Here is a 23,838-nt window from a genome sequence, read left to right on the forward strand (position 1 = left end):
GCTCCCACACAGGCCCAGCGGCCTCCAGGGGGTGCTTCCCTCTACCAAGATATCTTGGCCTCTGCCGGGGCAAGAAGACACCACCACCAAGAAGGATAAAATAAGTTTTTATTTATAGTCTTATAGTAAAGGGGAAGCCTTAACTTGCAAGACAATTCTTCAGCAGTATGTACAACATACTTTTTATCTCCATGGAATGGAATCAAACACAGACTGAGACTACAGAGTATACACTAGAAATCAGCAAATGCCAGGAACAGAGTAGGAAAAAGACAAAGAAATGAGGCCTAAACACACAAAACCCTTCACTGGGATCTGCGGACCGCAGCCAGAACCAGGGCTGGATCACATAATGGGGACAGGTTCCAGGACAGCTGGAAGGGGAGAGGGACGAGGGTGGGGAGGGGTCTGCACTGGGGTGTGGGTTTAGTATGAGGTGAACCGCTCTTGGTATTTACATAGAAAATCAGTTGGCTCTATTTCTTAGAAATACACACGGAAAGAAAGGAAGATTTGATCATTACTTTATGAATCTGTCGTTTTGCAATACTGACATCATCAGAAATAGGGACAATTCACTCAGATTCAAATTTCAGTAGCAGGAAATAAATATCAAAACATCATCACTGGCCCTCAATACAAAACCTCTACCCCACCCTACCCTCCCTCCTCGTCCCACCCCCTCCCACCCCCTGGTGGCTACCGCCTCACTGCTGCTGTCCCCCAACAAACCACACGAGTGTCACGCGGCCCTCCCTAAGGCTGGCTGAGAGAAGCAGGAGTGAAACAGGCCAAAGACTCTGCGCTGCAAATCTGTCCCCACTTCCTTTTATACCACAAACTTCTTCAAGGATCTCTGGTCTTTCAACAGGAGCGATAAATAGCCTTTTAGGGGAAAAAAAAAAAAATCCTTAAAAAGAAGGGGGAATAATTCTGATTACTCCAAACTGGTCATCTTCTTAAAGTAGAGCAGTCCACAGATTCACAAAGTCTATCAAACAGAGGTGAGGGTGGCCCGGGAGGAGAGGCCTGGGAGGGGCAGGAGTCCCCGGGGCACATGAGCCCGGCAGGGCTGGAGGAGCTGGTGGGTGGTCAGGACACCATGTGCTCAGAGGTCTGGCCGGCCGTCTGTCCTCCACAGAAAAAGCTGCCAAGTTGGGGTGTTTTGGTTTGAATATTCCTGGTGGGGACAGGGAATCCCTGAAGGGAAACGTTAAAAAAAAAAAAAATAGTGGAAATGGGGAAGGAGAACGAGAGCTGTTGTCCAAGAGCTTCTACGTAAAAATAAAATTAAAAAAAAAAAAAAAAAAAGAAAAAAAGAGTCTCTTAAATGGTTCTGAGGGTTTTAAAGATGAACTGAAAAGAGGGTAAGACGATGGAGGAGACAGACAGTTTTTATTGCTGGCCTGCCCCGTGGAGCTTAGCTGGCCTCCATCCGGAGCTTCTTCCTGCTTTGGGGCTCTTCGGGCTCCGACTCCGAGCTGGAGTCTGAGCCCCCATCGAAGGCAGAGATGGTGCTGCCCTTGGCGTTGGTGTAGAGGCTGTTGTCTGAGGAGGGGTAGTTGGTCTGCAGTTGGGCACTCGACCTCGCCTTCTCCAGTGCACGGACTGAAAGGCAACCAAGCGAGCGGGTTATAGCCTTCTGGAGACTGGGGGAGTAACCGAGTCTCAGGTCAGGGTCCAGCCTGTTCTTCCGAAGGGCTTGCTGGCCCCCGAGGCTCAGGGTGGCTCATAAGTAACTCCCTTCTGGTGGCTGTTCCACCTGCACACTTCGTTTCCCTCTGCCTTTCCCAGCCAGAGCTGAGCGCTCAGTGGATGCGGCCAGCCACTCTGCAATGCCACCCAACCCTAAAGAGAAGGCTTGTGATGTCACTGTCCTGCTGTGGAAGCCCAGTACAGAGACAGGAGCACGAGCTCCCTGTGGGACCCAGCGGTGCAGTAACAGCGAAGCTGGCCTGGCAACGCCAGGCTCCACAAGGGTGTGAAGGCCACACATCAACAGGAAAGGATGACAGAAGATGTATCAGCCAAAGAAAAGTTTTGGCTTAGCTCTCATGTACAAGATCCACTTGGAAAGACAAGCTGGACACTTGGAAGCAAGTCACCAATACACACAGAATACCTGGGCTTTCCGACACACGGCCCCTACATGCAGGCTGCTCGGCCCGGTGACCAACCCGCTGCCGCCTCCCGCTGCCCAGCCCTCGTTTCAGCTCATCTTGAGCCTGGAAGGTCAGCCCATTTATTTTAGTTTAGTTTATTTGAGGTGTTCTAACCCAGGTGGTTACTTGCATTTCCTTTTACTTGCATCTTCCATGAGGGAGGAAGAGAAGTGAATTCCCCAGGAACAAAGAACTTGATCAGCTCTCGCTTTCCCCTGTGGTTGTAGGAAAAGGCGGATGTGAGCATTGGAGAACAGCATGGGCCTGGCCCATAGGCTGCCCTGATTGGACTACCGTTGACAACGGGGAGCGCTCACTGTCCCTGAACACCTGGAGTCTCTGTGGCGCTTACACAGCACACTCCAATTCAAGGACCTCACAGCTCTTTTGAGACACCTGATGCCAGGTGTGACCCCTACGACAAGCAGAGCACCTGAGCCCCAAGAAGGGGAGAGAGAGCAGGTCAGAAAAAAGTCTCCAGTGTCTAACCCCTATACTCCACTGTTCCCTCACCGAGGGCTCAGGGCCTTCCTCAGGATGGCTCTACACTCGACTACTCAGGCCCAAGAAGCAGGGCCACAGCTGCTTAGGAGCACACGCTCCGTAACTGGTTCTGACTCAGCAGGCCTGGGTGCGAAGCCCTGACCTGGCTGGAGCACAGCAGGGCCAGATGCCCCACAAGCTCTGCTGCTCACCTTGCTGCTCCAGAAGAGCATTCTGCCGCTTGAGGTCATCAATATCTTGCTGGTGTGTGTGGTTTTTCCTTCGCATATACTGGATATACTCTGTGGCTTTGTCTAGGATTTGGGCCCGGGATGCCTGTTGCAATATGAGAAAAAGCAAAGGGGACAAAATAAAGACCTAGTCCACGCAGTGAAGAAACCATGCCTTTCAGCAAAGACGGCATGAGGGAATGGAAGCAGGAGGGTCAGGGGGCACAAGGCTGAGGAAACAGCGTAAGTGCTATCGGGAATCTTGTTCATACCAGTCAAGGCACCAGCTGCTTTACATAGCTTACCTCACTGGCTCTCTCTGAGAGAGGTAGCTCCACCAGGAACCCAAGGCTCAGAGAAGTTTACTGGTTTATTCAAAATAAAAGAGTGTAGAGCCTGGATTCAAACGCAGGTCCAACTCACTCCTGAACTTATACCCTGCCCACCCGCTCTGGTTCTTTAGGTTGCTTTCATGTCTTCAGCCAGGCTATTCTGAAAACATTAAAATGCTACTTAACTGAGACCTTGGGCCATTCACTCTCTGCTAGGGCCTGGCTACAGGCAGCTGGTCCAGAAAGACAAGATCAAGATCTCAGCTGGAGGTGGCTCAGGATGGGAATGGGTACAATGTTGTTCATCAAGGTCCTAGATTTCAGACAAGCTTTCAGACCGTTGTTAACTAGTTCCAAGTGAGCCATGCTGCTTTGTCATGATTTCAGCCTAACTGGCTAAAGAGAATTTTGTGAAAGCTGTCAGAGCTTGATGTCAACACAGGAAGGGCGTGAGATTGGGCCATTTCAGGAAGCCACGACACCTTTAACATGGCTGTGGGTAGCCTAGGCACTGCCCTGTCAGAGGAACAAGTTAATGAGCTAATAAAATGGATGTCAGGTTACTCGGCCCCTGGAGGTCAAAAGTACCTGGAAGATTCCCTCCAGGTTGCAAACATGGCCAGAGTTACTCATGGCCAGGCAGCCAACCAGCTGAACTGGTGGAATGGTACAAAGCCAAAAGAACTGAAGCTCAAGGCAGGGTAGTCTAGTAGCCGAAGTATGGTGGTGAGGCACCTCAGGCACCTGAACTGCAGCAAAGCTTCTTAAGTGGCAAAGAAAACAGCCACACTCAGGCGAGCGAAACTAAATCCACCTGTAGTATATTCTGACAATCTCAACTCATAGACTTCAGCAGGGCTGGGTATCAGAGAGGTTTGGAAGGCCTGGGTTTATTCACCAGTTCTCACAAGTACTAGAGTTTCCAGGCTTTCCTCTTATAGCATCCTTAAGGCAACCTCCTCAAAGGGAAATTGTTCATATTCAACCGTTTTTGTCTGGTGCTAATTACATGCAAGGCACGGAGCGAAAACTGTGGGGAAACAAAATGTATTAGTCATGGCTTCTTTTGCCCAGAAGCTAACTTACTATCTAGTTGAGGAGATAAATGTATTTATATACAGACAAATCACAGGGCAGTACCAACAAGTGTAACTTGAGTAGTACAGATTAGAAAGGCCATGGGAAAGATGGCTTCTGGCTGGGGTGATCACCATCTGAGTGCCAAGCATTAGCCTCGGCTCTGCACACACAGGCTCCTATCTGAACCAGTGAACCCTGGGTTAGACTGAGGTGGAATCTGTGGGAAAGGTTGCTCTGGGCAGGGAGAATAGCACAAGCAAGGGCATGAGAGTGGGGACAGGACCAGGCCTATTTCTTTAGTGGAGTAAGTCAGCTTATGTAGAAAAGAATGAGAGCACCTACCAACGGGGGCTTGCAACTCTGGCTACAAGGTCGCTTCAGAAGCTGTTTCCCATTTCTGCCAAAGGGGACTTATTAGGGTTAATTACTAGGTGATAAAATGAAAAAAAAAAAAAAAAAAAGGTGGGCACATATTTAGAAGGGACTAATTAAAATACCCTGCCTCTCTGGACACTAGAGATGGGATTAAAAACAAGTATTGTGGGATAGGTGGCAGAGTGGGGAGAAGAGTTTAGGAATCCAGGAGACGGGTACCTCCTAGGTCCTGTCTTTAATGGGCTCTGTGACTGCAGACACAGTATTTCTCTCCGTGGCTACTCCTTATCTGATAAGAAGTTCTCTCAGATCCCACCTAGCCTTCTAAATTCTATGCACTCCAACACTGATCTAATTGTTATGCATATTTACATCCCAGTCTCTCTTTATATTTGTCTATTTTTTCAACTAACTGTTGTTCCCAGAAAGCAACATTAACCCTTATTTAACTCCTCATTTGCATCTGGCACAAGGGAAAAAAGCAAAATCTCTGAACAAGAGAGCACTTGCGGACTTCCCTGGTGGCGCTTGCAAATGTTCAGAGATAATTTTTAACAAATGACCACACTGAGTAGCAGCCTGAGCGCTTCCAGTTTCTTCTTCACATATTTATACGTGAAACCACGAAGTGAAAAGGGAGAAGTAAGCACAGCACAACAAACCAAAGAGAAAGATGCCACGAGAGATGGAAGTTTTTCCACCTCAAGGCAGTTTTTGGATAAAGATAAAATTCATAGATGCTCAGAAAACAGTGTCTTGGGATCAAGAGGTCTCCATAGAAGGCTAGATTGGAATAAACCCAGCACGAGGCCTCCAGAATGCTAATAAGCACCGCCCTTCCTCCACACACCCCCGTGCCTAAGTAGAAGCACCTAGGCCACTTGGGGTATCCCTGACCCTCACTTACTAAGTCCAAAAGCATGGTTCAATTAACTTTATTTTGCCCCCTCCAGGGTACTCAACAAGAAGTCCCACAAGAAAAAATTTAAAGTACGAAATACAGAATTCCCCCAAATTTACATGTGCATCTAGTCCAGCGAAGAAAAAGCAAAAGGTTGAAGGTAGAAAATGCTAGACTCAACTAAAATCCCCTCTTCCAGTTTTACAAACCATGCAAGATCATGTGACCTGCCACAGGGTTAAGGTGTGGGCAGGCCCTTTCCTTTATGAGTTTATACTGTGAACAGCAGACATGAAGCCAGCAAGAACCCTGGGCTTTATAGCCTGGACTATGGAGTGGCCCTGGGCTTTTGGTTTCTGTTTTCTAAACCGTGCCCAGTTGGCTAAGTCAGCAATCTTCGTGTGAGTGTCCCTGAGCAGATGACACTTGGTAGGTCAACATGTCCACAGACTGACTGTTGCCTTTGGGTACCCAGTAAGGACCTGAATAATTTCTTTCCTGCTAGTTTTTACAATTAGAAGGTACCAATTCTCATTCTGCCTTTCTAAGCAGAAACATATCTCTTTAATGGTTTGGACACAGGATGGCCCATGGCCAAGGGCACTGAAAAGGCATTGGGCCTTCTGGGTAGTAGTTTATCGCACAGCGGTAGTCAGGCTTCTCTTTCCCTCTGGGAGCCACGCAAAAGGACATTGGACGCCCTTGCCCAATCGCGTTCCAGAGCCACGGCTGCACACAGCGATACAAATGATGATGATAATGGCAGCAGCTGAGTACTTACTAAATGCCAGGCACCCTCATACAATATTCTGATGTGTTATTTCCCCTATTTTATAAATGAGGAAACTGAGGCACAGAGCTGTAACTTGCCTGATATTACATAACCAGTGGGTAACAGTGAGTCAAGATTTGAACCCAGGCCTCCAGGACACCCTATTTTGGGACCAGAGAGGCGGCTGTGGAACTAATGAAGAAGATCAATGGAATTTGGAGAGTCTGAGCAGGAAGAAAAGTCCTATGAAAGTCACCCAATTTGTCTATAAGGATGTCAATGAAGAGCCTGTTGAGGGTGATTTCCTTGAAGGAGTGATTTTAGGTAAATCATCTTCACACAGGTAATGGGTGCAGGAGTGAGTTGAAGGTGAAGCAAAGATGAAGACTGGTTTTAAGAATGAGGCTGAAAAAATAAGAAATTGAAAAAAAGTAGCGTGTAGTAACAGCAGCATTGAAGGAAGACTGTTTTTCTTTTTCTTTTAAAGGCAGGTGAAACTCAAAGTGACCCCTAGCAGAGAAGAAGCAAATACAGAAGAAAAGCCAGAAGATGCAAGTTAGCTTGAAAGAACTGACTGAACCTCGGCCTGGGCCAGGGGAAACACTGGCCCCCCGCACTGCTCTGGCTTCATTACCTAAGAAGGGGAAACCCGAAATGGACAGCGGAGAAGACCCAGCGTGGCAGAGGGACCCAGCGGTTCCTGTGCCACCTCTCCTGCGCGTACGCAGTTGCTGGCCTGTTTGCATCCCTGCCCAGAGCAGCAAGGAGATGGAGGAAAGGGCCACCCCAGCCTCCAGAGGCACCCACTTGAACAGAACTCTGTTTGGGAACAGAGTGTACTCACCTGGTGTGCTGCAGCAAGCATCAACTACCTATTTCACGCGAGGCCCCAAACCCAAGAATCTGATTCTAATTAGCACCTAAAGGCCCCAAATGATTCTTGAAGTAGTTAACACTGACACTTAGGATGACATCCAAGGTCATTAAATCCCATTTAAGGTAGTGGTTCTCAAAATTTTTCATATAGGGCAAGAGTCCCACACATTTCCGGAGCTGTAAATCTTTGTTTAGACAAAAATCCAAGTTGTTTAGAAAGCAGGTGGGGAGAGGTGAGGAAGAGAAGAGTCGTACTGGCTTGTTAACATTAGGAACACCGTTGCTCTTCCCTAGGGTCCTAATGCTGACCTGAGAAACAGTCATCTTTGCTGTATTTATCATTTTTTCCTCCTGTCAAAATCAGATCCTACCAGGCTGCCCTGGTTCTGCCAAGAACCAAAACGCCACATCCTGGGGAATGAAAAAAGAACTACTGCCTGACTCACCAGTTGACATGTTTTGTTATTTTAAAGAAAATAAAACCATTATTTTCTGAAACCTGCACAAAATTCTATGCATAGTAAGGTAAAGGGAGGCCTATGGCAAAGCTGGTGTACATTTTCAGTTGAATAAGCCATGTTCTGGAAACAAATATCAAAGCACAATAAATTCGGGTCTGTATTAAAGTAGTTCATTCCAAAATGGAACCACCATCAATGCCAACAAGGGAGGCTGGAAGGCTGTGGGCTCAGAGCCAGCACAGCCATGTGGCCCCTCAAAGGCTTCTTGCTCCTGGCCCTTCCAAGCCCAAAGGACCATTTTCTTGATTACTAGGGGAAGGCAGAGCTATCATGCCCCATTAAGGGATTAAAGCTGGGAGCCAGACATTTGTTTAAGGGTCAACACAAATCATGTTTCAAACTCTGTATTCTTTTATCTTGAGCCCTTGGTAGTCTGAAATGAAGGTGTGACATTTCCCCATCAAACTCTGACCACAAGGGACGGGAGCACAGGGTTTCCTCAAAGAAGAAATACAACTAGTAAATAAACATGCGGAAAAGGATATAATCTCACAGGCAATAAACAAAATACAAAATTAATTACTACCTTTTGCCTATTAGTCACCCCCTCCAAAAAAAAAAATTCCAGTGGTGGTAAAATTGCTACTCTCAAAGCAATACCAAAAGACTAATCTTTAGAATTTGCTTGAGAAAGAAAGAAAAGAAAGAAGACATGAAAACAATCCTCCTGGAAAGCATTTTGGCAACATACAGCAAAAAATCAGATGTTCTTACCACTAGACCCAGCAATCCAACTTCTGGGAATCTGTTTTATAGAAACAGCTACATGCACCAAGATGTCATCACTACATTATTTATAAAGTTAAAAGACTGGAGGTAACCTGAATGGTTAAAAGAAACACGCCTAATGGCTAAATATGAACACTCTATCACTTGGGGAAAGGGCACGTTATGTGAAAGCATCAAGCTATAGCCTTTACCCATGAAAAGCATGTGTATGAAGAGACCAGAGGGGATACACAGATAGATAACACCATTATTCTCTTGTCTCCTAGACTCCATCAGTAAACACATGGATTTAAGAGCAGCCTTTGCCGGGGGAGGGGAAAAAAAGGGGCGAGCTTTGTTTAACATCCACTTTAAGATGGCACCCAATTTCAGTCATGTTAAAATGGGGTGTGGGGTGGGGAGAGTGCATCTTTGAACCGCACTGTCCAGCACAATAGCCACCAGCCACAGGTGGCTAATAAGTACTGAAATGTGACTAGTCTGTAATGCACTGTGGTATCCTAAATGGGTGGGAAATCCAAAAGGGAGGGGATATATGTATGTGTATGGCTGATTTGTTTTGCTGTGTGGTAGAAGCTAACACAACATTGTGAAGCAACTATACTCCAATAAAAATTAATTAAAAAAAAGAAATGTAACTAGTCTGAATTGAGATGTGCTGTAAGTATAAAACACACACTGGATTATCAAAACAGCGCAAGAAAATAATATAAAATATCCCACTAGTAATTTTTACTATACTGATTATATATGGAAGTCATACTTACTTCTGTATATTAGGTTAAATAAAATATATCATTAAAATTAATTTTACCTGCTATTTGTGGCTCACATTAAAATTCCACTGGACAGCACTTGTCTTAGAATAAAGGAAAGGTTGTAGTTGTGTTAGAGGAATGGAAGTACTGTTTTTCTTCTTCCCATTTTTCCAAAGTTTCTGCAATTTTGTTAGAGGGGAAAGAAAAGAGAAATGCTGGAGGGAAGGCCCAGTAACCAATTCCTCTTCTTTCAAATCTCTCTATGGGAGTGAGCCCTCCCCTACTCTGTAGTGCAGAGACTTCCAGAAGGATGGACAAAGCTTCTGCCCTCAAGGAGTGCACCCTTCAGTTAGGTGATAAGAACTGTCACAGAAAAAAGGAAGACACAGGAGAGGCCCCATAAAGGGCCAGTGGGGTGTCAGGGAGAGTGATAATCCAGTGTTCTCAGGGTGCTGAGGCATTTGATACAGCCCTTGAAAATGGGCAGGTGGAGACTGACTGGCAGGGGAGGCCTCATTGGGGAGAAACACAGGAAGGCACATGGGCAGGAAACATGGGGAGCTGGGGAGCCCTTGTAAGTGGGTCTCTTCATTGTGAAACCCCAATGTCATCTGGGTGGTGAAGCTGGAGTTGAGACCTTGGTGGAAGGAAAGAACTAAGATAAACCTGAAGATGACATTCCTGGGGAAACAGAGGAGGGTGTACACTGCTTCACAGTAAGGGAAGGAGCAGAAAAAGCAGGAGGACAAGTTGGGTACCTTATTCAGAGAACATGGAATGCCAGTCCTTACCTTGATGGGCACTGAAAAGCCCTTGGAGGCTCTGGCAGTGCAAAAATACAGTTAAACAAAGAATTCAATGAATCAGTACATTTACAGTTGCTGAGCCTGGAGCTTAAGGGAGACCTGGACAACTATGGACAACAACTTAAGATGTAGAAAATTTAAGAATAAAAGAACTGCCCAAGTTGGAGTCTGGCCAGGTAATAACCCTGTTGAATAATAAGGTGAAATGGGTAGGGCTGTAGTTTACATTTCATTTAAAAGACAACCCCTTTAGCAGCCCAGATATGATGCAGAAACACTGCTGCTGAATGAACTGCCTGCCTTAAAGGGTGTCCACTAGAGTGAGCTCCTCCCAGTGTAACAAGGCCAGGTGGAGAGAGGGCTTCCTTCCTTCAGTCAATAAACATTCGCTCTGCTCCCTACTGTGTGCCAGGCACCAAGGGAAGAAATATGACCAAAGATATTCTCCCTGCCTTCAGTACTTACTACAGTGTAGTATGGGAGACGGGTAGACAGTCATCAAGTAACCACACAAATATGTATACAGTTACACCTGGGATAAGCCCGGGTCACAGTGCTGAGTGAGTTTAACAGGGAGACTGACCTTCAGCAGTAAGAACTACTATGTCCCCTGGTATAAGGGGCTATTTGGTTTCAACATCTACCTGTTAAGGACACTGGGCTTTAACGAAGATGAAACAAATTAGCTCAGTGTTTTAACCTCTTACTTGATGCTCAGCATGTTATCTTATTATTGTTAATTGTTAGGTATAATCCTCTCCCCCAAAAAGAGAGCAAGATCCTCAAGAGTAGACACCATGCATTAAACCTCTTAAATCTCTGCGGTGCTCACATATAAAAACGTGAGCACAACCATGTGGGCTGTGGCGGTTTTCGTCAGAGCTGAGCAAGCCCACCGTTTCCTCTGGCACTCTCACTCCTCAGCTCCTTTCTGGGAACCTACCACGAGCCGGAGTCTGTGACAGCAGCCGGCAGAGGCAGTGCCTTCATAGTCTCACCTAAAACAAAGGGACTGACTCACTGACCATAAGAACTCTTACTTGCTGACTAGAAGAAACACTTTTCTTCTTTATTTTCATCTTAGGTTATAATCTCTTTTTAACATAACATAGCTCTATCAAGAAAGGAGAAATTCAGAGCACAACTGCCTGAGAGAGCAATTAAGTATGATAAATAAGCATTTAGGAAGAGACCTAGAAGATGAAAAATTACTATACACCACTGGTCAGCTACATATGGCACGACTGAAACAGAACCTTCTTTCACTAAAGTCAGCCATGCTAAGGAGACACTGTGATTGGATACAGTCACTCTGGTGCAGGTGCTGGGGCTAACTCACCGGGGGTGGGCACAGAATTCCAGCCCCACGCAAAGGCAGACTGATGGGCTCGCCACCACGTTTGCCCCCCACATAACAGCATGAGCTCAGTGCCAGCAAGCCACTGGGCAACACTCCCTAGCACCCAACCAAGGACCCTCAAAACAAGGAATAATTCTGTTCAAGAACACTAATGTCTTCCTTTGAAAAGTGGGACCACAGACGTTCCTGCCCTTACTCTGGTTGACCATCTTTCCTGTGGGCTCCACGTCCAGCGGAAAAACTATGGGAAACAAAAGGCTCAGGCAACAAGAGTTCAAGAGACTACTTGTGAACAATGTGACCTATGGCAAAACCCAGCTGGACTGCCAACTATAATGATCTATTTCTCAGAACAGCTACGTGGACTCAGACAAATTTATAAACTTTCAGTGACCCTTAACTCTGCACTTTGGTGTTGTCTACATATGCTACTTCAGGGGACAATATTTTAGTAGCAACCCTAGTATGACATACTGCCAAGATTACTGACCCTATCCAGGGGAAGCTCCCAATATAAAGACAAGATATAAGAATTGAAGCAAGATTTCTTTAAAATATCCTTAAATTGTTTACCCCTATGGTGTGGTAGAAAGATTGAACTTGGCAACCAGCAGTCCTGAGTTCTAGTCCCTGTCCAGCTATAGACTGATCTTGAGCCTGTTTCCTCATCTCTGATACATTAAGGATGGCAGGAGCCCTAGCAGTAGTAATTGTCCAATTATAATAGTGTAGTACTCACCTCAGAGAACTGGTGTGCAGATTTCATTTTACATTGCAATACAGATATTAGTTAATACTGAATTTTTTACTTAAGCAAAAGGTGACCATTTTATAGTAGAAATATAGGGAACAAAGGATAAATAGAGTTTGAGTCTCACGTTTAAAGGGTTTTTTTTTGTTGTTGTTGTTTTAGTACAAGTACCCCCCATTCTTGGTTAGGATCCAATTCAATCAGTATTAGTTTCTCTTTAAAAAACAAAAGGCTTATTAGAACACATAGGACAGATAATCCAAATACTAAGTGAGAAGTCACCTGGAACATAAAGGTGAACAAGTCAAAGGAGACTGGGGGCCTTTGCTTCAAGAAACTGATCTAAGCACACCCAAAACTCACAGGGCAAAATGATCATTTCATGATTATTTACATAATGTCAGAACCTTAATTACTGCAATCCAAATCAAGAATTACTCAATTCCCTTTGGTTCAAATACCACTTTAAAAAGAACTGCAACATTTAGGGAGAACTAGGAAGTCTGAGAGACCAAAGTATTCTGTTAGACTCACTGCAGCATCTGTGAAACAGTGTTGGCAGGGAAGGAAAATAATGAAGATTGTGGAACTTAGTGGGAAGGGGTTGGGGTTCAACCAGAGCTAACAGCCACTTACTTCCTTTATTCACGCTCAACATGAACATTTGCACTGGAACACACAAAAGCATTCTGAAATCAGAAAGGCACCTGGTTAACTTCCACTGGGGCTTTGATCAGCTAGAAGAAACCTGGCCCCTCGACCACTCCTTTCCCCTAGTCGTGCGACTTCTCTGACCTCATCTCATGCTATGGTCCCTTCACTCACTCTGCTACAGCCACTCTGGCCTCTGTCTCCTTGACAGGCCCAGGAATGTTCCCAGGTTCCTGCCCCTGGACTATTCCACTCGCCTTCCCTGGCCTGGAATGCTAATCACCAGATAGATGCATGGTTCTTTCCTTCACTTCCTTCAAGTCTTTGCTCAGATGTTGCCTTGCCAGTGTGTTTTTTTGTCTGCCCTAATGAAAACTGCAACCCTTCCTTCCCTGTTTTTCTCCATAGCACTTATCTGACATACTATATATATATAATTATTAGTTCATTTTCTATCTTTTCCTCACCACACTAAGAGCTTCTGCTTTTGTCTACTTTGTTCACTGCCGTATTCCTAATATCTAGGACAATGACTGGTATGTAGCAGACCCCCAGTAAGTATCTGCTGAATGGAGTAAGTGAACAAACGAATAGGCCACAAAGAATGACAACTGTTTGGTTTGTAAGGTTACCAAATTCAAACTGTCATCTTCCTTGAAGAAAGGAGACAACAGGATTTAGGGTAATGTGATTTTAAGGACTTAAGGAAGAATGCTATGACAATGTAAAATAGACTGGATAAAGAAAAAGGTATAGTTGAGCTCTTAAGACTGACCTCTCCCAAAGTGTTCTTGAACTTAAGAAAGCCTAAGAATCACCTGACTGCAGGTTATAAATACATATCTCTAGGCCTGCCTCCAGAAAGACAGATTCAGTAGTGATTCTGATGGGGGTGATCCACAGGCCGTTTCTTGGGATACGCTGCCCCGGCGCCACTCCTGATTAGATGTGAGACTTAGAAAAAGGTAGCTCTTGTCCATTTACTTCACCAAAGCCATTTTAATTGATACCATGGCGTATGAATAAGCACCTACTGTCAATAGTTCAGACAAACACAAGAGATAATCCTTTGTACATGTGTACTCTGACTAAAGTGTGAGCCTCTCCCCCCATCATAAAGATTTCCTGTGGTGCTTAACAGTGTTGTATCCAGGAATGTTGTTATTCCAGGTAAGCACGTTGGTCCAAGGCCATTAAGCCAAGTGCACACTAAGTAGGCCTAACCTAGGGCAAATTCTGGTTTTGCAATGCTAGGCATTTACATGGCCTATTTTATGTTTCGCATAAAGGTCAGACCTACCCCATCCTTTATAGCCACACAGCCACACCTTAGATAACATATAAAGCAAGTGGCTTACCAGACTGGCAGTATAAATAAAATGAAACCATAATGGTCCCAAGTTTAATTCTGGATAACCAAACAAAACCAGGACTCCTACCACAGAGCTAAATCTGGAAAGCCATTCAAAGCCCACCTGAAAGCAAAAATTTTTCTTAAAACGGTTGCCTTTTTTTTCGGTTGCTTCTTTAACACTGCATTATTGAACCAAAAACCAAAAACACACAGGTCTTCTTCCAAGTTTGCCACTTATACACTGAATAGCTGCAGAGAGCAGCCAGTTATATTGTGTGTCAAGGATGGAACAAACTGTGCAAACACATATTTTCTCCAAATTCCAAGGAGTGACCCTAACCCACAGACTTTTTACTCAAAGCTTCGGACTTTGTTTTGCAAATGTAGAAACAGCTGGTGCCTACCTCTCCAGGGAAAACAGTTTCTGGAAGGCCACCAGTGGGGTAGGGGGATGGTGGAAGAAGAGTAGTTATTTTTTCTTCCATTTCGTATGAACACGTCTCTTTACTCAAGTCCCACATTAAAAATGCTCTTTATATGCCTTTGAAATAATAACTGTTGGACTGGGAGATCACTGGCGTCCAGATTGGTTCACATACATTCCTGGGAAGTTTCATTTAAAATAAGTACTCACTTCGAACCATATAAAATGAATTCTCACGGAGGTCCAGAGAATCACTGACCTCTGGAATCCTTAGCATTATCCCAAACTACTATATGCTACTCTCTATATTACACTCTATAGTTATAATTTCTTGAATGAGTAATTTATTATACATAATACTAATTTTAAAAGAGAGCTCCTACTGATGTCTTAACAAGCAGCACCATTACATCTGACATCGTTTGCTAAGGATGAACTACAGTAGGTAAGATGTGTGATGACTCTCTGAAGAATCAAAGATTAAGGAAACCGTGTCACCCAAATATCGCTGACTCCATTTCTTTCCAGAAAGGTGAATGCCCTGCTAAGCCCCACAGTGAGTTCCAAGTTAGTGGTGGCTGAGCTAATCAGCTTTCTCAATAAACTCACCTTCTCTCCTTGGAGTGATGGGACCGAGTCCCGCAAACTGTGAAAGCTGTCTTTGATGTGGTCCCTACGTTTTCGTTCCAGTGCATTATGATGAGCCCGTTTGTCAGCCTGGAAGAATGGGAGAAAGAGCACATTAGTGATGTCAGTCCTTCTGCTTGGTACAGGTGAATGGGTACAGCCTGGAAGTATATGCTGTCAGCACTGTCCCAGGTGACTGGACTGGGAAGGATTTGTCGAAGTGGGCAGTTAGGAGTCTCCAGAATTAGGCTCTGCTAAAGGGGGAGAAAGGGGTGAGCAAGGCTTTCGACAGGAACATCCAAAGTAGCTCGATGCATCCAGTTCATGCATAAGTAAAATAAAAGTTATTCATGGGGACAAGGTGTGGCTCTCCTGCAGCATCAGTTTTCTCCCACAACTTACTTATGTGACACAACAGCCGCCAGTCCATGGCTGGGAGGTGACCAGGGAAAAGCTGCCAGTGGGCCCCTTCATAAGATGTGATCACCCCCACTGTAAGAGATTCCCCACGGTGGGTACCCAGGAAAGGAGTTAGGTCACTGGTGCACTGTTTCTTTCCATGTGAAACCATCCATCACCATGAGTCTGCTCTGGTCTCCAGCTCGCTAAGAGGTACTAGTTTTAAGACCTTCTTGCCAAATCATACAATAGAAACTAAAACCTCTAGAAAACCCAGATGCATGAATCTGCGATCATTATGACAGAGCTGATATAGACGCCAACTGCATTCTGAGCTCCTACTTTTTAAAGTGCATCTAAGGTGATATTCAGCCAAGGGCTTCCCTCACACAGGCTGCCAGAAAGGCGGTCCTCAGACAGTAAACCTCTGACACTCACATATTCTCAATACACCTCCTCAGGCACCTGTGGCGCATCATGCTTATTTGGCGGTATCTAAATCCCCACAGACCAAACTCCTTATCCAGTCCTGCTTAGAATCACAAAGAACAATCAGCTGGAGAGGGACAGAGATGCCAAGTAATCAGTGGCAAAATACACTGGCTTCGGGTGGAAGTGACAGTGCTGGAGAACACTGCAAGAGAGCTTTGGCAGGTCCCCATTAAAGGGGCGGTCCCTCCAATGAAGCACAAACGCTCACTTAACCTAAAGCACGAACTTCACATCTGCACTCCGGGAATTATGGGAAATACTATACTCTGAGAATTTACCCCCAATACACAAGGTTGCACTGGGCTAACCTAAAGAGGAAGTCTGTACAGAGGAAGTTCAGGTAGCTTTAATCTACCCAGACACAGCACCAGGAATTTTTACAGGAGTAAATAACTTGGCTTAGCACAAGAATGCCTCAAATGAATCTTTATACTAGACAAGATGTTCGGACAAAAGTCTATAGAGACAAGAGTTATAGGAATGAAAGGACTTGAAATTCTAGTATCTAATCCTAAGAGTCTGAGTCATCACAGAGGAAGAGGCTGTGAGCAGCTGTGGTAATTTTAGTCACTTCCTGGTCTCTCGAGCACAACACCTCACCTGTAGCTCTGCTGAACTGGAAACATGGTTCCCATCACAGCCATGATTCTCCATGGCATAGCACTCATTTTCAGGGCAGATGCCTGGAACACTTCTAAAGCTCTCCTAATCTTATGCCTGGATTCTCTGTAAAAATGTGTGTCTGCCGAACTCCAGGGATATGTGGAATTTACAGGGAAACTGAGGGAATGATCAGATAACCTGAGGCTAGAGGAAGGTATCATACAGCATTAGAGCAGGAAAAGTGCAGGTTCCTTCTATCAGCAGTACGAAGAGCCTGAAAGAATTAAACGTGTTTAAGTACCTAGTCCTTTTCTAACTTACCATTCCCTCTAGTCATCTGTTGATACATAGGTAAGTTGGCTGGGTCTTAGACTAAAGACTTAGCGGGCTGAGAGATGGCATTTGGCACATATCTGTCTCTCCTGTGTTTGCTACACACTCCCTAGGATGGTTTATTTACGTGCAAAATAATCGCCCAGCTTTGGTATCCAGCAGCAGCCCAAGATACTCCTGTCTACTAAATCACCCTGATTCCTGGCCCTCCTCCCAGCTTAAGAGCTGTGCACACAAGCAGTGACACCAGTTACCCACAATCCCTCTTGTTGATACAAATAAAATTCTAATTGTCTGTTTTCTTTCTGGGAGAGCCCTGCAAATCTCAAATGGCTAGAATCAAGTTGGACTTGGTTTCACTCACGCCTGCACTAGAAGGGTGGAGCTAAGTATAATCTAACACCAAAATCATCCCCACAATGCACTACCCCCTTCCCATTCACTGAGCCCTGAAAGGACTCAAATGGACAAGTCTTCGGTTAGAGGATTGTAAGTGAACTTGGCTGTGGACCATCAGCAGAAATCTTGGCTTCTCATCTGGGAAGCCAGCCAAGTTTGAGAAGTTGGCTCAACAAGGAAAGGCAGCAGTCCACTGCCTGGTAGAAAGCCTGGGCTGGGGACTGTTGTTCTCAAAGCAGTGGATGGAATTTCTGTGGTGGTTCCAGGCCCAATTTAACCAGCAGAAGAGTGGAATCTTAGACCATTCCCTGCTGCCATGTCCATCCCCAAGCTGCTACACTTAACCGGAGTCCATTTTAAGGCTCTCAGAGACAATGGCAATGATGCATTTTTCTTCTTCTCCAGCCTCATTTTAAAGAGCAAGTTAAAAACATGCAGAACTAACCTGCCTAATTCCAGGCAACTCTGAACTAAATAATACCTCTAGTGGCTTGAAAGACCTTTACATGTATGAAAAACCTTTACACAAGACTGAGAATTCTGTTTGGGAAACATTTCCAAACGTCCAGACGAATGAATTCCCTTCCCCCGCTACTCATCCAAATGGAGGGCCAGTTTTCAGGCTTATCACTGCTTTGTTAACTATCTTTGCTTGCTGGCAACCCTTTTTGAAAGGGACAAGATTTGAAGACTCCCAGTTTAAGGCACCTGAGATCCTCCCACAAACTCAAAACTAGTTTAAAAAAAAACAACAGGTGGGGAAGGGCCAAACAATTGTTGTGTCTTGAACAAATAAAGCTCAACTCAGATGAGTCAGCTTTCTCTCAGCTATACTAAGAAAGATGTTTGATAATGAAAACGGGTGATACCAACCAAATTCTAGGAGACAACAGAAACATTCTTGGGCTGAACAGCAGGCCCACAAATACCTCCCCTATACATCCTACAGGAGCAGTGGCTGGATGCTGTCACTCTTTAAGTACGCTGGATTTGCAGTTTCCAGCAGACAACCCTTCCTTCAGGGCATCCTAGGCTAACAGAAATACTAAAGAGCCGTGTGATCTTAAGAGTGGCCCACAGATGCTCAACAGGAACTCCGACACCAAATCGATTCCAGCTTTGACATCTCTGCCAAGGTTTTTATTCAGCCTCTCAGTATTATTTCCACCAAACTTTCCATACTGGCAGCCAGAGTAAAAATCTTCACCTACAATTTGTCCATCTCTGACACTAACAAGCACATGTTATCTTAAGTGTTGTTAAATGTTGAAGGCAAATGTTATTTTCTTAGCCAAGAAGTTGCTAAACTGGCAGTAGGTCATTCAAGCTAAGGAGGGCTGTTCAAAACTGAAGAAATCTCTTTAAATTATTTCCTTCCAACTTAATGCATAGAGAATACATCTTCCTTAAAGGCATTACATCAGTCAGCAGCATTATTTCCTGCAAGTTCTAGGTAGGCAAATCACAAGGTGAAATGAATGATCCATTATTCAAGTATGACCAAGGTTCTCCAGAGCAATGCCCTCTCTTGCAGGTCACGTGACACCTAACCCCATCTATAAGGGGAATCTTCTCAATTCCAATATAGAAAACTCCCACCATATATGGAATTAGAGTTGCCCAGTAAACATTTACTGCCTTTAAGAAATTTAAAGGCTATATTTTAGAAAGAAGATAGTGTTGCTTACGATTACTTAATAAGCTACTCTTATTAAACACTAACACTGGAAATACACAGGCTCAAAATTCTCATCAGAAAAGATCTATTTACTACTTCTGATGGGAAGCAAATAGGATAAATAAAACTGAATTTCTAAGCAACTTAATTCACTTTAATCAACATAAAAATTGCAACATGAAATTATGGGCAGCTAGGATGAGAAATTCACAAAAGTCCTTAATAGGAGATATAAATTGCAACTTCCCAACACCTCTCCTGTTTGAAGCCGACTGCCTGGTATACATTTTTAAAATCCAATACATACATGTGTTTTCCAGGCTATTCAAAAGAATCACTTGGTGCCTAAAAAAACTTGGGAACGCTATCATCCAAATATGCCATCATACTATACCCATTTTCCTTGATCAACTATTTTACCATTACTGGAATGTTGAAAAAAGACTTTTAAATATAAGAACACCCTTCAACAGGTATTTTTAGGAACCCAACCTGGCATCCACATTACTGTCAACACTCTAAGCAGACACAAAGTACATGTATCATGTAGCACTTCCGCCACACAACTAATTCCAGGTAAAAGACAGTAGCTTCCTGAGTAAATTCCCATCTCAAAGGTGACCAAGCTCATTCCCTTCTGAACACATTGCAATTTCTAAAGAGCTCTGAGAAGTTAGAAATATTTCATACCAGAAAGGTCCAGAAACAGAATTGTACAAATCTGTTTCTAACCCCCCCCCCCCCCCCCCCCCCCCCCCCCCCCCGCCAAAGATATACTGTAACTGAAACACGTGCAGCTGTCATGAAGGATAAGCCGAAAAAGGTCTTAGGCTTCCGACTAACACACTAACCCTACGTTTCTTGTATACATTCATTCTTTAAAAAAAAAAAAAAAAAATCTCAAGCAGAAATAAAACAAAGATCACCTTGAATGAAATATACCTGCCCCAGAAAACTGTCTTTGAAATGCAACTTTTTCCCTCCAAAAAAATAATAAAAATAAAATAATATCAGTGGGATTCTGAGACATATTGAATTTAATAATATAAATTATTGTTTGGGGTTACTTCCTTTAACAAAGCTTACTGGTCACCGGAGAAGTTGTTTTCTGTTCACATTGAGGCAACAGAAAAAAATACTCGTCAAATCAGTTTCACTTTCTGTTACTGTTAGCCTCACTTCCTCACTCTGTTATTGCTGAGTATCCTACATTTCTTATGTAGTAAGGCTGTAGCTATTGTAGTGACATTATAAAACATGAATGAATACCTCTTTTTATGTTAGGACCCACAGGACCATTTCAAAATAACTTTTTAAAAGTTCTTTTGCAGTTCTAAATATTTGGTTGTTCACAGTCCACACCCTTTTCTGAACGAAGGCAAAGCTTAAGAACAGTTTCCCCCAAATTAAAAAATATATATATTTATCTATACTAAATGTCAGGAAATAAACATAGTTACACAGAAAAAAAAAATCCTTTTTACCCTACGTGTTCACAATAATTGCTTGATATGCTATGAAATTTGTCTATTGCTTCTTCTCTCTACGCCATTGTGATTATCTTGTAACAGATAATATTTAAATGTCTCAGCAAGTAGATGTGTCAAATTAAAAACAAAGGGTCAGAACCACTCCCTGTGTCCACCCTCCAAAATCAAAGGGAAAAATCCTAAGTACCTTAACAGCGAACTGAAAGCCTCCAGACCAGACAATGAGATGAGCACTCTAGGAGAGTGGGGACATTTTCATAATTTAATAAAACGATTTACATCAACAGCCAAGTGGACGAGCATTCTGAAAAGCAGAAAGCGCTCAAGAACTGGAAGCCAAAATTTCACAAAGAAAATCCTTATCTCACTGGAAAGCCAATATAATTCCAATTTAAATAATGATTCTTCAAAGGAAGCCTAAACAATCCCTACCCTCCAATCCTGATCAAGCCCTAGGGCAGATTTTACAACCGGAGACTTGGAGGAAAAAAATGTTTTAAACAGACTGTGTTCCAAACATGAAATTCCTTGTTTACATTATTAAGGATAACAGTAACTGAAAAAAAGGAATTTAATTTTCAAACGTATGTATAAATATTAAGTATCTGACAATACTTCAAATATTCAAAGTATTGTCTTCAAATACTTCAAGGAAAAATAAAACAAAACAAATTCTTTTTTAGTGACTAGTACCCAGGGATAATTTTAAAACCCCTGGAACAACTGCATTCTTGGATTTTATGGAAATATCAGCTTTCCATAAGTAAAGTTTTTCTAAATGCCTAATTCCTTCGACAACCTTAGAATCTGTGCTCTAATGAAAAGCAGGTACGATTAAGAGGGCTTGCTTTTATCCTGTGATAATGAAATTATTAGACCAGAGGTCTCAAAGTGGCATCTGGCAAGTTGTAACAAGCCCCTAAACAACTTGATTGTCTCATACATTATTTTAAAAATCAGAAAAATAACATCAAAGTCTGGATTTGTAATCTTTCTTTTAAAATAGGAAGATAAGACAACACTAAGCCCTCATTCCCACATAACAGCAACCCACTGGACTTTAGTGACTGCCTTTTTAGAAGAGGCATGTGCTCTCTAGTACCCCAGTCCTCACCTCTGCTCTCTATTCCTGACTATCTCACTGCCTGGGCCCCCTAGAGACATCTAAATTTTGGACCCTCATTCTCTACACTTCCTACTGCTCCCATCTGTCAAATGTTAGATGCTATGGTTTACTCATTTCTCTTCTCCTCTGATTCTGATTTATTTTGTCTCTATTCCTTTTTCTCCCTCTAATCTATTCATGGAACACCCATAGTACTATCTCAGACTCCAAGGACATGAGATTTGTGTCTATCTTAATCCACAGAACCATCCACTGAGAACATTAATATCCAAACTCTGAGAAATTACTAACAACACCTTATGGTCTTAACCATCACCTCTTGACAAACCTCTCTCTACAGTGCCACTTTTCTTCAACAGTTCTTTTTGTCTTTATACTGCTCCTTCAACTCAAATATAGTCAGACCACAATAAGCAGCTGAATGTGACACGTTCACATTCAACCTTTGGCCCCTCTACATTTCCAATTTCTGCATTAGAATAATACCAGGTTGTGCTAGATTCCATAGGTCTACAGCAGTCACGTGACTTTTGGTTAAAGGTTGATTACTGCATGTGCCTTCAACTTCACACAACTATGCAGATACGGTTTAGAACCTACTTGTTCCTAAGTAAATCTGGCCACTTTTCCCTGAAATAATACTACAATTTACTTCAACATGATGTGTTTCTCATTTCCCACTTCTATAGTGACAGCTAGAGCCCCCAGCGGAAACCTACAGGATTCATTTCCTTGCATACAAATTCTCACTCACCTATAGTCACTGAAACTCACCACCTGAGAACCTAGAATTATGAGGTTCGCAAGCCCGCCGCCCCCACCTATAACCCCAGAACAAGGCCCCACCTCACCTTAGCGATTAACAGGACAGTTTACTACAATATTAAAAGTAATAAAACGATCTCTTTTTCTCTCTGACCCCAAAAAGGACTAGAATTGAACGGAAATGAAAATGAAACGGAGAGTAGGAGACGTACCGCTGATTGAAACCTCGGTTGCTCTTCCTGGAATAAGAGAGAGAAAAAAATAGAAAATATAGAAGTTATTTTTACACTTCACATTCAATAATAAGAAAGAAAATGCCGGCGGCAGAGGAAGCGGCGGGTGGGGAGTCAGCCCTACACCCCCCTCCCCATCCCACGCTCCCATCCCCCCTAGCGGGATCCGGTAGCGGGGCAGGGGGGTCCCGAGCGCCGCCCCTCCTTCCGGCATCCGACCCGGGACAGAGGGAGGGGGTCCAGAGCACTGCCTCCTCTCCTCGCACCCAGCTCAGGGCGTCTGGGCACTCCCAAGCCCTCTCCGCCCTCCTTCACCAGCCAGGATCCGCCGCGGGTCACGGGAGGAGCGGGTCGCGGGCCGAGGGAGCAGGTCCTAAGCGCGGTGCCCTTCCCCAGGATCCGGACAATGGGATCCCGAGCGCACCCCGTCCCTGTCCCCCGGATCCTGAACTGGATAGGGTGGGAACGGGAGGCCGCAGCACCTTCCTCCACCGGGGGAGGTGGGGGTCCCAGAGGCCGCGTGTCTCCTCCCCACCTCCAGTCCCAGAAGGCCGCTCCGGCCAAGAGCCCGGAGGAGAGCGAGCCGGGAGCGCGACGGAGGCGGTCCCGGCCCAGGGTGAGGAAGGGGAAGGAGGCGGCGGCTGCCCGGCCCCCTACCGCCGTCGCCCTGCTGAGAACCCCGGCCGCTGTCCCCGCCTGACAACCCGCAAGGGAAGGAAGAAGCCCCAGGACTCACGTCGCTCTCCACCTCGATGTCATCGTTATCGCTCATTTCCTACGGCCCAGGGAGCGGCCACTGCAGCGGCGGCGGGGAAGGGGGAGGGGTGGAGGGGAGGGGGAAGTCACCGACAACAACAAGCCGAGTCCCCCCACACACACACTCACTCACTCGCTCTCTCACTCACTCACACACACACACGCGCGCACACACACACACACACACACACACACACACACACAACACGGGCGAGAACCACCTCCTCACTGCAGCACCGGATCAACGGCGGCACGCACGCCCGGTCGGCCCCCTCCCACGTGACCAGGCTCGTCACGCTGGGGCCGCCGAGACTTGTAGTTCTTGTCCCTTTGACTGACAGCCCAGCTAGCTCCAGAAAAACTACAAATCCC

General features: G+C 44.7%; 1 protein-coding gene across 5 annotated transcripts; it reads right to left on the reverse strand.

The window, feature by feature from the left end:
- Nucleotides 1-90: 90 nt before the first annotated feature.
- MAX (MYC associated factor X) lies at nt 91-23,723 on the reverse strand. Of its 5 annotated transcripts, XR_004348500.1 has the most exons (6): nt 23,447-23,723; nt 22,690-22,716; nt 15,175-15,282; nt 2,858-2,981; nt 2,293-2,377; nt 91-1,608 (listed from the first exon to the last, which is right to left on the reverse strand). XR_004348500.1 is itself a non-coding variant. In XM_032622994.1 (5 exons), the coding sequence occupies exons 1-5, from the start codon at nt 23,480-23,482 to the stop codon at nt 1,421-1,423; spliced, it is 489 nt and encodes a 162-aa protein (XP_032478885.1). In that variant the 5' UTR covers nt 23,483-23,722; the 3' UTR covers nt 91-1,420. The 5 variants fall into 5 exon arrangements, 4 of the variants coding, with proteins under 4 accessions (XP_032478885.1, XP_032478886.1, XP_032478887.1 ...); XM_032622994.1 differs by lacking the exon at nt 2,293-2,377 and having other exon boundaries at nt 2,858-2,987; nt 23,447-23,722; XM_032622995.1 differs by lacking the exon at nt 2,293-2,377 and having other exon boundaries at nt 23,447-23,718.
- Nucleotides 23,724-23,838: the final 115 nt, after the last annotated feature.

This window comes from Phocoena sinus, chromosome 2 (genome assembly GCF_008692025.1).
Source record: "Phocoena sinus isolate mPhoSin1 chromosome 2, mPhoSin1.pri, whole genome shotgun sequence".
Taxonomy (NCBI): Eukaryota; Metazoa; Chordata; class Mammalia; order Artiodactyla; family Phocoenidae; genus Phocoena; species Phocoena sinus.

Excerpts from the sequence above, each read along its gene's own strand:
- MAX (XM_032622994.1), bottom strand. The coding sequence starts at position 23,482 with ATGAGCGATAACGATGACATCGAGGTGGAGAGCGAC. Across the intron at positions 2,988-15,174 it reads CATCACTCCAAGGAGAGAAG|CAACAGGCATCCCGGGCCCA; the intron begins GTGAGTTTATTG and ends TTTCTCATATTG. Across the intron at positions 1,609-2,857 it reads TGCTCTTCTGGAGCAGCAAG|TCCGTGCACTGGAGAAGGCG; the intron begins GTGAGCAGCAGA and ends GTTGCCTTTCAG.